The 13,281-nt window shown below is 59.9% G+C and overlaps 5 protein-coding genes across 5 annotated transcripts; 3 read left to right on the forward strand and 2 right to left on the reverse strand.

Annotated features, from left to right (window-relative positions):
* Positions 1–703: 703 nt before the first annotated feature.
* PLICBS_003514 (uncharacterized protein) lies at positions 704–1,693 on the forward strand (the record flags this gene model as incomplete). The annotated part of the gene is made up of 1 exon (XM_018323262.2): positions 704–1,693. The coding sequence occupies one exon, from the start codon at positions 704–706 to the stop codon at positions 1,691–1,693; it is 990 nt and encodes a 329-aa protein (XP_018178492.2).
* Positions 1,694–1,747: 54 nt separating this feature from the next.
* PLICBS_003515 (uncharacterized protein) lies at positions 1,748–2,242 on the reverse strand (the record flags this gene model as incomplete). The annotated part of the gene is made up of 1 exon (XM_018323263.2): positions 1,748–2,242. The coding sequence occupies one exon, from the start codon at positions 2,240–2,242 to the stop codon at positions 1,748–1,750; it is 495 nt and encodes a 164-aa protein (XP_018178493.1).
* A 1,194-nt stretch (positions 2,243–3,436) lies between these two features.
* Positions 3,437–4,273, forward strand: PLICBS_003516 (uncharacterized protein; the record flags this gene model as incomplete). The annotated part of the gene is made up of 1 exon (XM_065600236.1): positions 3,437–4,273. One exon carries the CDS (start codon positions 3,437–3,439, stop codon positions 4,271–4,273), a length of 837 nt encoding a protein of 278 aa, XP_065456308.1.
* Positions 4,274–4,819: 546 nt separating this feature from the next.
* Positions 4,820–6,619, forward strand: PLICBS_003517 (uncharacterized protein; the record flags this gene model as incomplete). The annotated part of the gene is made up of 1 exon (XM_018323264.2): positions 4,820–6,619. One exon carries the CDS (start codon positions 4,820–4,822, stop codon positions 6,617–6,619), a length of 1,800 nt encoding a protein of 599 aa, XP_018178494.2.
* A 3,878-nt stretch (positions 6,620–10,497) lies between these two features.
* Positions 10,498–12,174, reverse strand: PLICBS_003518 (serine protease; the record flags this gene model as incomplete). Its single annotated transcript, XM_065600237.1, has 2 exons — positions 10,498–11,736; positions 11,800–12,174. The coding sequence occupies 2 exons, from the start codon at positions 12,172–12,174 to the stop codon at positions 10,498–10,500; spliced, it is 1,614 nt and encodes a 537-aa protein (XP_065456309.1).
* Positions 12,175–13,281: the final 1,107 nt, after the last annotated feature.

The following is a 13,281-nucleotide window of genomic DNA, read 5'->3' on the forward strand; positions in this document are numbered from 1 at the left end:
ACGGTATCCCGGACACGGCACATCGGACCTGTGGCAGCGCAAGCAACCCGGCTTCTGCTCGTCGCACTAGGTGGGCTCACGGTCAGGGAGAAGAGGGTCTCAAGAGAAGGAGTACAGTCGGCATGTCGACGGACCTTGATCTTGCGCTTGCGGCAGCGCTGACAGCCTCTACTCAGCACGCCGTAGTACACCATGCTGCGAAAGTACGATTTTGCCGCTCAGCGCGGGACAATCATGCCCATGATGCAGCTTATCATGGCCAGGGATGGACAAGAAATTGGAAATGGGCAGCCCGACAGGTTGGCATTTACCTTGGATGAATGCACAAGTGTTGATGAAGCTGGTGAGGTGGGTTGCGGGCGGACTGGGGGGTCGCAGTCTGCCCCTACAACGGGACTAGCGTCTTTGCTCCTCGTGGGGCATTGGCGCTGCAACTCGTTCTGCGGGTGACGACGCATCCTGCCACTTACACCTCGCAGGCGACGCTCCAATGCCGAACTCCGTCGACCAGCTGAACTGCATTCATTCATATAAATATGCGGCTGTTGGGAGCAATGCTCATGTTTCCTTCCAAGTCTTTTCCCTGGCGCAAAAGGACAGGTCGATTATCCGTACCTTGGGCTGATTGACGGCAACTTGCTCGAAACTTCAGCTACCCGACACCGTGCTGGCTTGACAACCTCGCCGTCCCAATATCGCAACCATGGCCACCTCAGACTCGTCCAACACCTCTGGTCCCCGGGTCTCCGAGCAGACTTTCAGCTCTTATAACCAGGCCCAGGGCCAAAAGTACGTTCAAGCTCGCCACGACTACAACCCCCTCGTCTACCAGGCCGTTGTCGAGCACCACACGTCCACGGGCGGTCGTCCTAACACACTCCTCGATGTCGGATGCGGGCCCGGCCTCGCCGCTCGTGCCCTCGCGCCTCACTTTGCGCAAGTCATTGGACTTGATCCCTCCGAGGGCATGCTCGCCGTTGCGCGCTCCCTCGGCGGTGCGTCCTCGACCGGCGAGCCCATCCGCTGGGAGCGCGGCGCCGCCGAGGAGCTGGATAAGGTGCCGCAACTAGCACCTGCGAGCGTCGACCTCATCACGGCCGCCAATGCGGCGCATTGGTTCGACATGCCGCGTTTTTGGGCCGCCGCCGCGCGAGCCCTCCGCCCCGGCGGCACCGTCGCGCTCTGGACCAGCGGCGACATCCGCGCCCACCCGTCCATGCCCGGGGCAGCCAAGATCCAGGCCGCCATGGATCGCCATTTCGAAGTCAACCTGCGCCCGCACATGACGGCCGGGAACCTGCTCACCATGGGTGGGTACGCGGACCTGCCTCTGCCGTGGACGAAGAATCCTGGTGACGGCAACGATGAGGCGGCCAACGCAGTCGCTAGGCAGTTTGACGAGGCCAAGTTTGTGCGTAGGGACTGGGCCGCAGACGAGGAATTTTTCGTCAGCAACTCGGAGGTGAACCTCGATGGGTTTGAGAAGCTGATGGCGACTGTCAGCGCGCAGACGCGGTGGAACCAGGCTCACCCGGAGCTGGTGGGCACGGACAAGGACGTGATTAAGATTCTGCGCCGAGAGATCGAGGAGGCTTTGCATGAGGCAGGCGTGGAAAAGGGCAAGGAGAAACTCAAGGGGTCCGTCTTGGGAGTTCTTCTCATCGTCAAGAAGAGGGGTGTTCATGATCAGTAGGTAGAGATTGCGCAATTCAATTCTGACGACGGCTGTATGTGCAAGTACAAGAGCTCACTCCCCCGAAAACGCCTTCTCCAATGCCGCAACATCCAGCTTCTTCATCCCCATCATGGCCACCATGGCGCGATCCGCCGCGGCGCGGTCCTCGGCGCCCAGCATCTCCTTCATGCGCTTGGGCACAATCTGCCACGAGACGCCGTACTTGTCGGCCAGCCAGCTGCACTGCTCGCGCGCCGGGTCGGCGCTGAGCTTGGCCCAGTAGTGGTCCACCTCGGCCTGGTCGGCGCAGTCGACCTGGAAGGAGACGGACTCGTTGAAGGTCCACTTGGAGGGGCCGCCGTTGAGCGCGACGAAGCGCCGCCCGCCGAGCTCGAACTCGACGACGAGGACGGACCCGGGCTCGCGGCCGTGGGTGTCCTGCCCGGCCTTGGAGTAGTACTGCGTGGTGACGATGCGCGAGTTGGGGGCCCAGACGGCGACGTAGAAGTTGGCGGCCTCTTCGGCCTGGGTGTCGAACCAGAGGCAGGTGGTGATGCCGAGAGACATTTTGGCTTAAACTTCGCAGGTAATGCAATGAGATGATGAATTGCAATTGGAGTTGCTTGAGTTGTGGGAATGAATTGAACGGCCTGATCAATAAAGATTTCACTCTTCAAGCTTCACCGCAACACGGAATTGCGATTCCCTTTAAATACGCAGTGCCTCGTATTTCGTAACACTGGCCGACGAGACCAACTCGAAACGCGGGTGACGTCCCTCACGAAGCACTTGCACCCACGGCGCGTGGCTTCGTGATGCGCCGCACCTCAGCTCCCGCCTGCCCCGCGCAACATAATTCGTCAACGCCGCAGGGAGGCGTCCTGCTTTTTGCTCCTTTCGTCACCCAGTATCGTTGCCAATGCCGTGGCTGCTCTGCTTTTATTGGCCCTTGGAACAATCGAGGCCAGGCAGACCTGGCTGCCTTGGATTTAATCTGGGTTGATTAGTATTTGCCGGAGTTGGCATCTCGATTTTGTCAGGTGATCGTGCAAGGGCGAGGCATCACCGCGAGGTTCGGGTTGCCGCGGAAGACGCCCCGCGAGGTGCCCGTTGCAAGCTCAACCCCGTGTCATGAGCGGGCACTGGAGGCGTGCCACAACAAGAGGGCTATGGCATCGCGAGGGTATTGGATCCGAGCCTTCAACGACAATTGACAATCGACAGCGGTATCAAGCTGGCACCATCAGTCGGACCGATCAACATGTTCATAATAGCAAATACATTCGATGCAAGTTATGCACCTCGGAGGACAGCAATTTGACGCTTTCAACACGTGCGAATGCCTCTCGGTACCTTGCGCTGCCCGTATGGTGGCGTGAGGCGAGAACGTAGGGTGCTGCCTACCCGGAGGTATCCATGGGTCACTGCACGGTCAGGGAGCTACTGCCAACTGCCGCGCAGCTGGCACTTGCCGTGGTCACGGCTGACTCGCCGGGAGAAGTTACGCAAGGTATGGTCCCAGTAACGCTCCTCTCGAGCGTACCCTGGGCCTTCCTCGCGCACAGCACCTCACCACCTGGACACCTGGGAGATGTTCCATCTTCGCCTTTGATCACTCCACAGTGCATGTTTTCGGGCCGTTCTGCAACCACACCTCGTGTTACCTCCGCCATCAACGAGCCAGGCCATTTCAGTAAAGGTAGTGCGTGCACCGCTCATGTGGAGGTCCCAGGCATTGCTACTAACTGATTGCAGCCCAGCATGGCACCCAGAGGGAAGAAGGCATCACCCAAGAAGGCTCTCAAGCCCCCCTGTCTCATGACAGACCGGCATCAATGCTTTCCCATCAGGCGTACCACGATAGACACCGGCGTCAGGACCTTTGATGGCGTACTAAAAAAGAACATCGATATTGAGTACAATGGCTTCGAGTGGATCCGAGTGGCAACCTGGACCAACGCCACCGCGGAAGCGCAGGGGCATAACTACAGCTACTGGAAGGACATGGTCCTGCATCCTGACCATCGCTACTCCGCCACCAACGACTTCGAAATAGACTCTCCCAAGACTGTGGATGATTCCAATTGGAACATTCTGGACTCTTTGATCGGTCTTGACTTTGTTCTCGGCCATGAGGAAGACACGCAAGCTCCGAGGGTCAGCATCACGGCGCGGGACGCCACCTCGATCGGACAGAAATTTGAAGACAGGATCATTGTGCCCGAGTACTCGCAGTTTCATCTATACCAGCGCAGAATCTTCTTCACGGCCATCGTGTGGTTTGAGCACTGGCCGTCACCCCCCGAAGGCCCCGCTGAAGTCCTCCATTGGCTTGGGCTTCGCCCAGTCAGACTATACACCGGGATCCGGTACAATACCAGCGACGTATTGACTACGACAACTGTCCTCGAAGGATCCGACTCAAGTAACTGGTCATCATTCGGCAGGAACAAGAGGCCTCCCGTAGGCGAAAATGCTTTTCTGCTACACACAAGGTCGGAATACATGCGATACATTACCAGTCTGGGGTCTTGTGAGCCGTCGTTGTGCAGCAACGCCGATACACCAATGGAAGTCGACGACGAAATGCCTACTTGATAGAGTCCATGGCAAAAGGGGAATGCAGCTCAGTAAGAGGAATGGTGATTAGGGTCCGATGGCGATTGAGTCCCGTTTGTTCACCAAGTTTGTCCTGCCAGTTGGACACACGCAAGCAGGGGCGGTTGAAAGCAGCGATCGGCTGGCACGCGATGCCATCACAAACATGGACCACAATACATACATACTACATGTGTACACACACACAGCTCGGCCGTTAGTTTTGAGAAATTAAAAGACAGCGAAAAGTAGACGTAAACAAGGGAGTCCCGTGTCTCAATAATCCCCGGTGTTTCGGCAACTTCCCGCCAAGGCGCGGATCCGATTAGCGAGCTGTGCGTCTCCAGCTCCTCTTTGCTAGCGCCGCAGCGCCTCTGGAGCTTGCGTCATTCCACCATCGTCGACTCACTTACACGCATTTCGTTAGCTGCCGCCAGTGGCGGAGCTGCCTGCACTCACTCACACTCCCTGGTCACCTTGGGGGGCTCGCCAACCTCACCTCACCTCCCACCTTCAACGCCTCCTCACATCCTCACCACCACAAACATGCCCTCCTCCGACACATCCTCCGACTTTGAGCTCGACCCCGTCATCGAGGCGTCCTCCTCGCCGGACGCGCCCCTCACGGGTGCCACGCCCACGCTGCCCAAGTGGTACCGGCCCCCGCGGTGGCTCACCGGCGGCACCACCGCAGACGCCTCATCCCAGTCTGCATCATCATCAGTATGGCCGCCACGGTGGATGACGTCGCGATGGTCAACACCGCGGTGGTCGAGGCACCGCGTCCCGCGCGCGGTCGCACGCACGCTGCGCCCCCGCCTGACGTGGCGCTACGTGCTCTTCTCGCTGCTCTTCCTCTACGTCTTCATCCGCGGCGTGGTCCTGCGCCGTCCGCTTCTCGCCTCCCCGCTGCCGCCGTACACGGGCCCCCACGCCGTTGGCACCGTTGATATCGAGGTCCCGCTCGCGGACCACGGCGGGCAGCCGCTCCTCCTCTCCAACGCCACGTTCAAGGCCACCGGCCGGCCCGCGTTTGAGCTGCAGTCTGTGCTCTTCACGCTGTACTACCCCGTCGCTGCTGCTGCTGCTGCCGGACGCGATGCGCCAACGCCGCCGATGTACTGGATCCCCAAGCCCATCAGCCTCACTGCTCGGGGCTACGCGCGCTTCGCGCACGTCGACAACTTCCTCGTCCGGCCCATCTTCACCTTTTTCCTGTGGCTGCTCGCGGGGGGCATCACCGTCCCCGCGCGCGTCGACGCCCCGCTGCTCGCTGCCGAGGCGGCGAGGGCGTCTGATGCGGTGCTCGTGGGCAAGGATGGGAGGCTGCCCGTCGTGCTGTTCTCGCATGGCGACGCCTCGTCCCGTACCGACTACACGAATTACCTCGGCGAGCTGGCCTCGCGGGGCGCTGTCGTCGCGGCGGTTGAGCACCGTGACGGTAGCTGCCCGGGAACGCTTGTCCGGCTCCCTGGCGAGCCTGATCGCGAGGTGCTGACCTTTCGTGCCACTGACCTAGTCGCTCCCGTGTCTGTGCCCTCCGATGGCAGCGGTGATGATGGCGATGACCTCAAGAAGGCCCGGCGCAGCGATGACAAGCTGCAGCCCGTCGACAGCGACCGCTTCCTGTTCGACCAACTCGAGTTCCGCAACGCCGAAATGTTCCAAGCGCTACACGTCCTGCAGGCCCTCCACGCCGGCAACGGCAGCTCCCTCGCCGCGCTCAACACCCGCGGCCACGGCGCCGCCTCCCTCCCCACCTTCGCCTCCCGCCTCGACCTCGCGCAGCTCCTCATCGCGGGCCACTCCCACGGCGCCACCCTCGCCCTCAAGTCCCTCGTCGACTCCCCGCTGCCCGCCAGCGGCGGCATCGCCCTCGACCCGGGCAAGTCCTCCGGCAAGCTCGACCCGGGCTCCCCCGCGCCCCTGCTCGTCGTCCACTCCAACTCGTGGTCCCGCGCCCGGAGTCTCTTCTTCGGCCGCCCCCACTTCGACGCCGTCAAGGAGCTCGTGCAGGGCGTCCTGCGCCGCGCCGGCGCCGCGTGGTTCGTCACCAGCGTCGGGACCTCCCATCCGAGCGTCTCGGACGCGCCCCTCATCGAGCCCTGGATCCTGAGCTGGACGACCGGCGCACGCATGAACACCAAGGAGGCTCTAGAGGAGTACGTTCGCATCTCCGTTGACTTTATGTACTTTCTCCGAACCGGCCGGGCCAGGGCCCTCCTCGCCGAGCCCGTCACGCATGCCGAGTACGATGAGTGGGTGAGCGAGGAGCGCAAACAAGAGTTTCCCAAGGGCATGGCGAGGCTGTGGCAGGTTCACGTTAGTCCAGCGATTGGCAAGTAATGACCTTTCCATCATTACTTTGACATGATGCCCGTCTCTAGAAGTAGCATACTTGCGACGGAGCTATGACCAGGCTGCATCTCCTTAACGCCTACACGATACCCTGATGAAGCTCACATACAATAATTAAACACTAATCCATCTCTGCTTCTCGCCTTGTCATCGGTGCCAACTCCTGTCTATATATATGCCGCCGAAACATCACTCTCGGTGCTCGTCTTGCTGCCCTTAATGCGCTTTCGACGACTGCTCAGAAACAAATCCACCATGCGTTTGCTCCCCAGCTTCTGCGCCTCCCAATCAGTCTTGTCCTTTCCAGAGCCATTCGAGTTTAGACACTGCCGAGGACTCTCAAAGGTTTGCGCTGTATCATTATCGAGACCGTGCCTCTGGCAGTCGTCACTCGCCGTTCCAAACTGTCTCTTAAATGCTGCCGTAAGCCCTGGACTTGACTTGGCCGGCGACACAGTGCCTGCGCCCAAACGAGCCCGTGCCCGACGTCGCAGTAACTGCTCCTCGCGAGGTGAAGTGGTGTGCGCCATCGCATTCAGAGATCGCATCCTCGGCAACATCGTTGTCGTGCGTTCATTGCTTGCTGTGTTTCCCCCGAAACTTGGCAGCGACGGCACGGTTCGAAGACGACTCCTCGACGGGACCGGTGGCGGACTGTCGCCAATACCCTTGACTGCTCGGCCATGCGGTCCCGGAGGAGAGTTCTCGTCGGTCTCCCTAGACTGCCTTTGTCTGATCTCCTTGGACACTCTGGTCTTGTACCAGTCATCGCTCTGCCTGAGTGGCGTCAAGTCGCCCTTGCCAGCCGGAGTCACACCATCATGCTTGGGCACGTCGCCTGGAGACTCAATCTCCGCGTGTTCTCTGACATGGCCAATTAGAGGCAAGCTGGCTGATGTGTCGTACTTTGCATCTATATTCATTGTTGTTGAGGGAGTTTCCAGCTTCGACACGTTTGCGCTGAGCCATGTCTTCCACTCCATGGAACTTGTGGCGGAGATATCGCGGCTGTGGAAAAGCGCGTGCTTACATACTGCCTGGTTCGTGAGCATTGGAGCGTCGCCATGGCTATGGCTTGTTGGCGGCGATGTTGCAACAGCTTCTTCGCTGGTTCCAGTATCAACTTCGTCAGTACTGCATGAGTAGGAGCTCTCTGCGTACATATTTTTGAGGTCCTGTTCCGAGCCGACTGTGCTCGGACGTCGAGAAGGCAGGCTCAGGGCAGATAGTGTGCTCAGGTATCTGGTGTCGAGGGCATGTGTGTAGCCCGACTCCTGCTGATCCTTCATCGTTTCCCGAAGGGCGCGACGATACGGGGTGTTAGTGCGGAAGAGATGGCCTGTCGGACTACCAGAGAATACCGAGCTATGTGCCAAACTTTTGGGCGGTTCTACGCACGACTGCATGGCTCGCTCGGGGGTCAAGCCGAGACCATCTCCCGCTGTTGGATCGGGATATGCCTTGTAGGATGCCATGCGAGTCAGGTTAGTTTTCTCGAACCCCGCTGAAGACGTCCCTGTTGGGTTTCCTGCCGCTTTTGGCGTATCTTGGAACACGTCGTCGTCGGGACGGATGTGCCTGATTGTTGGAGGAGACCAGCTATCGCCGTGCTCAACAGAACTGCTGCGGGGTGGTACGAAGCCGCACGTCTCGACTGCCTCGCCTGTGCCCACCCCGTCCTTCTGCCACTTCTCGCTAAGGCGCTGTAGCAGAGCAGAATAGACCTGTTCATTGGTTCCCACACCTTCCTGGTGTCCCGGCGTGAGCGCCGCAGGTCGAGCGCACTGCCTCGTGGATGACGGAACATGCATGCCGTTTTCTTTGATGACAGATAGACGTTGGCGTTCCCATTCCGCATGTGACGCAGCGCTCGCCGCCGTATTGGTAGAATTGGTCCAACTTGTAACGCGAGACTTGTCATCAGATGTTGCCTGCTGCTCCAAGTAGACGCTTTCAAGACTGCCCTGGCGAGATCGCAGCTGCTGATTGCTGGGGACGGCGTGAAGCGAGGGGACATGAGACGGAACCATAGACATGGACGCCTCTTCTGGCTCTCCAGCGCTGACAATGATGTTGCAACTCTCAGTGTCGGATGCCAGCTGTTGAGGAGATTGAAGGCCAGATCCAATAGCATCGTCGGCGCTTCGCGGTTTGCCAAAGAGCCCCTTGAATTTGGTCCTTAAGGACCTGGAAACTTTTCGTGCCGTAAAGCGCAGTCCCGAGTGCTTCATTACATTTGTACTGCTACCAGAAAACGCCGATGACCGCCCGGCGCTGTTGTCACTGCTGTTACGAAGAGATCTGGGCATCCCGATTGATGTTTCACAACGACGATGCTTCGATCGAAAAAATAGAGATGGGTGCCTCCGTAAGCGTGTTCGAGTAACGTTTCGCCATGGAGTGTGTATCGGAATGACCGAGTTGGAGACTCCATGTTCCACCTGGCTGCTTGACCAAGAATGCCCGGTGCTACGCAGAAAACTCATTGATTTAGGAGCTCGTAGGCTGTGTATTCGGAAGTGGCGTCCATGTGCGTTCTCCTTGTCTTCGGTGTCATTGTGAGAAGCAGACAGCCAGGTATCGAGTCGATCATCCGGGTCGTCGCTGGTATCGAAATGCGATGTAGTCTGAAGAGCGGTAACCATGGATCTGGACTTGCGTAGCCTTCCATTCGAGTACAGTCCAGCTTCCAAGCCGCGTTGGGGTGACCAAACCGCAATGCCCTCGTCAGTGGTAGAACCGCCCGTGGTACGACTAGCGCCAGAGCTTCTTGCGTGATCTGCTAATGCGAGCGTAAAAGCCTGGTGGGATTTGCTTGACTTGGCCTCATTTCTAGCCGTTTGGTGCGGCAGAGACGCCTCATTCGCCCTCACGGCCAGGGGCTTCCGCGGCCGGGCGTTCGGCCCAGCGAACCTGATGCTCTGCTGCTTCTGCACAGTACAGCCGCTGGCAGAGCTTTGTGGTCTCGGTTTCGCAGTGGAATTACTCGCGAAATCTGTTCCGCAAGCGATAGCGTTACTCCGGTTCAGCACACAGCTGGCGATATCCTTCGACGCGGACGGCATGTCGAAACTGCTCTTGCCCTGTCGTGCCTGGGCCCGGTGGAAGGAAATCTTGGCCGCGACGAGAGCGTCCCGCTCCGCGTCTGAGGGCTCGATGGCGCTGAGACTGGTGAAGATGGAGTTGGCCGACTTGCTTCGGACGAGGGGGCGTCGCTGCTTGCTGCGCGAGCTGTTGCGACGGAGCATTGCCAGACTAGCAGCAGAAGCGGGCTGTCAGCGCCAACTAGAAATCGTTGCTTATACTAGCGGAAACTTGGTAGAAAACGGGCATGTAAGTGGTGTTTGGATAGTAGTGAGGTTATTCGAGAGCGCGTGGCCGGAACTGCACAGGCGGAGGTGACAGGAGACGGGAGCAATAGGTGGCAGAGGTGCCAAGCCGAGTCTTCGGTCCTGCACAGGCAGGAAGGATGGATGATGAAGCATAGCACTTGCCAATCAATGAACACGGACGAGGTCGCATCCGAACTGGCACAATGAGGAAGGAGCGGTAGCGGATTTTGGGTGGTCAATGAACCTGCCTCCCGAGTGGGCAAAGCTGCTGCACCCGTCAACGAGCACGGCCAGGGACACGGCAAAGCCATGTCTACACAAGGAAAATATATTGATACGGATGGCCGGATGAAACAGCCTGACAAATGCATCCTGTTACGGGGCACGCCCCATGCAGACGAATACACACAAAAAGAAAGTCCCGCAATCTACGCCGGTTACCAGACCCATCTGCTATCATTGTACCCAAAACAAGGCATCCTCAACGGCTTGGTCACGCCGCCTCGCCCGTGAGCCGTCCACGGCTGCGGCCACTTACATGGCGATCTCGGACATGAACTCCTGGACCTCCTCCTCGACGAGGTGCTGGATCTTCTTGGCGAACTTCTCGGCCTTGGTCAGGCCAGTGGAGGCGCCCTTGACGATCTTGCCCTTGACGATGATGATGTCCTCAATGGCGGCATCCTCGAGCTTCTCAAGCTTCTCCATGGTGGTCGCGGTGCGCTCGGCCTTGTAGCCTCCGGCGGAGACGATCTTGGAGAAGTTGTTGCAGCCACCGCCGTTCCAGGCAAGCTTGTTGGGGGTGTCGGCGGGGATGTCGCTCAGGACGCCCTCGGTGGAGATCTCGATGAGAGTCTCCTTGAGCTTCTTGGGCGTGATGGGGGCGACAGAGTACTCAGAGTCACCGGCAGGCTGGAGGGACAGGTAGTAGGCGAGGAGACCGCAGATGTGGGGCGAGGCCATGGAGGTACCCGAAATGGTGTTGACGGCGTACTTGGAGCCGATCCAGGTGGACTGGATGCTCAGGCCAGGGGCGAAGATGTCGGTGCACTTGCCGTAGTTGGAGAAGTAGGCGCGGCTGTCATCGAGAGCAGAGGCACCGACCGTCACGGGCTCGGTGGCGGCAGCGGGAGAGTAGTTGCAGGCATCGGCGTTGTCGTTGCCAGCGGCGACGGCGAAGTGAATACCAGACTTGACGGCGGCGTTGACGGCGGCATCCAGGGCCTGGGTCTTGCCACCACCCAGCGACATGTTGGCGACGGAGCCCTTGAAGCCCTTGCGCTTGCCGTCCTTGGCAGCCTTGACCTGGGCGAGGTGGCTCTGGGCGGCGTACTCAACGCCACGAACCACATCAGACATGCTGCCGGAGCCGTTGGAGCGAAGGACCTTGACGGCGTAGATGCTGGCCTTCTTGGCAACACCGTACTTCTTGCCGGCAATGGTACCGGAGCAGTGAGTGCCATGGCCGTTGCCGTCCTCGTCGGCATCACCGCTGGGAATGGTCTTACCCCACTTGGCGCGGCCCTCGAAGTCGACGTGCTCGGTGTTGCAGCCAGTGTCAATCACGTAGGCGTCAACGCCCTCGCCGCCCTCGGCAGCGTAGAGGTACTTGTTGAAGGTGCCAAAGTTGAGCGTCTTGCGGTGGGACACACGAGCCAGACCCCAGGGAGCCTGCTTCTCGGTCTCGCCATCGCAGGTATCCTCAGTCACGGCGTCCTCAGTGTTGAGGGGAAGCATGGTGTGGACAACGGTATCGCGCTCGATGTACTCGACCTGGAGTTATGTGTTAGCCGATGTTTCTTGCCACGGACACTCCTCGGCCGAGGTTGGACTTACATCGCGGCGGTTCCGGATGTGCTCGATGGCACTGTCAGAGAAGGTGCCGGCATAGCCACGGAAGGCAGCGTTGGCTCCATCGACACCAATCTTGTACTCGTGCTTCACAGTGGCGACAATGTCGTCAATGATGCCGCGCTTGCGGAGCTCGAGACGGCTCTCCTCATCCTCGTGGATGCTCTTCAGCCACGAGTGGTGGTCGGATGCCTTGGAGTCATCGACGTGATCCTTGAACTTGATGATGTAGGCATTAGGGATAACCTCGGCATGCGTGGATGAGAGGATAGGCGCCGACTTGTCGTGGATGGTGCCGATCTTGAACGAGGTGGCCTCGGCGACGGCGGCCACGGACAGGGCGATGGCGGCGGCCTTCATGGTGATGGCGTGATGGCAATCTGCCTCGTCGGTCTACCTGCGACACAAACGAAGGGGAGCCGAAAAACAAGGACGTAACAAGACGAACAGCTGCCGACGACCTCTAACACGATGGAAAGGGACGCTGGGAGATGGAGCACTTGGAAGGGGAGGATGCGGTTGATGTCGGAGGAGGAGGGAGGATGGCGGGAGGAGGGAGGATGACGAGGCGCTTTTGGGGACGGGGAGCTGATAAGCGGGCGGCCAGTGCTGCCTCGCCTCAGCCGATGGCGGGAGTGACGCATCCAGCACTGGGGAAGCATTGGACGGGGCAGCCGCCAGCGGATGCTATACCAAACACGGTTTAGCGCCGAGGCGGTCGTGCCGCACGCGCCCAACCCAGTGGATCCGACAGCGGGCCAGTGCAGGGCCTCGGGGCGCTGGATGGTTCCCACAGCGATGGCGATAAGCCCGAGCGGCGCTGGTCGATAACAGGATCTCGAGGTGAGGTGAGGATGGCATGGGAATGGATGGATAGGATGGACGGGGTTGTTGCGTCGCACCCGTGCGATGCACCACCTGCGGGATGCAGATCGGGTGCTGGCACGCGCCGAGCTCCCCGGCCGGCCGCGACTGGGCGACTGGGCGGCCCGGCGAGACGAGGCTGTTGGGGGGAGGCTTGGGGGCGTGGTCTGCATCAGCTGGTCCCTGGCATGAGACACGACAGGCCTGGCTGTGTACCTGTACCTGGGCCTGGACACCGAGGTGGAAGCAAGCTCGGAGCCGACCTCGGTGGCTGCGTCCTCGGGCAAGAAGCCTCCCGCCGTCGTGCGACGCCTAAGCACGGCAGCGACTTTGCATTCCCGTGTAGCTACAGGACACCTTGGCTCGCGCCATGCATCAATCATCTGCTCCCGGGTCGATGAACCGTGGATGACGACAGCGCGGTCGACCAAGGCATCAGGCGGCGGTGCGTAAGCCGAGCTCGCCGCAAGGGTGCACCGCAGCGGAGCGCAGCAGGGTGCAGCGCCCGCAGACGAATGAGGCAGGCGGCGCAAGGTACGTACCTTGTTCGTGTCATTCAACAATGCGGGGGAATCTCTCCGCCCAGAGCTGCGCGCCGTTGGC

Source organism: Purpureocillium lilacinum (assembly GCF_023168085.1).
Source record: "Purpureocillium lilacinum CBS 284.36 DNA, scaffold_2, whole genome shotgun sequence".
Classification (NCBI taxonomy): Eukaryota; Fungi; Ascomycota; class Sordariomycetes; order Hypocreales; family Ophiocordycipitaceae; genus Purpureocillium; species Purpureocillium lilacinum.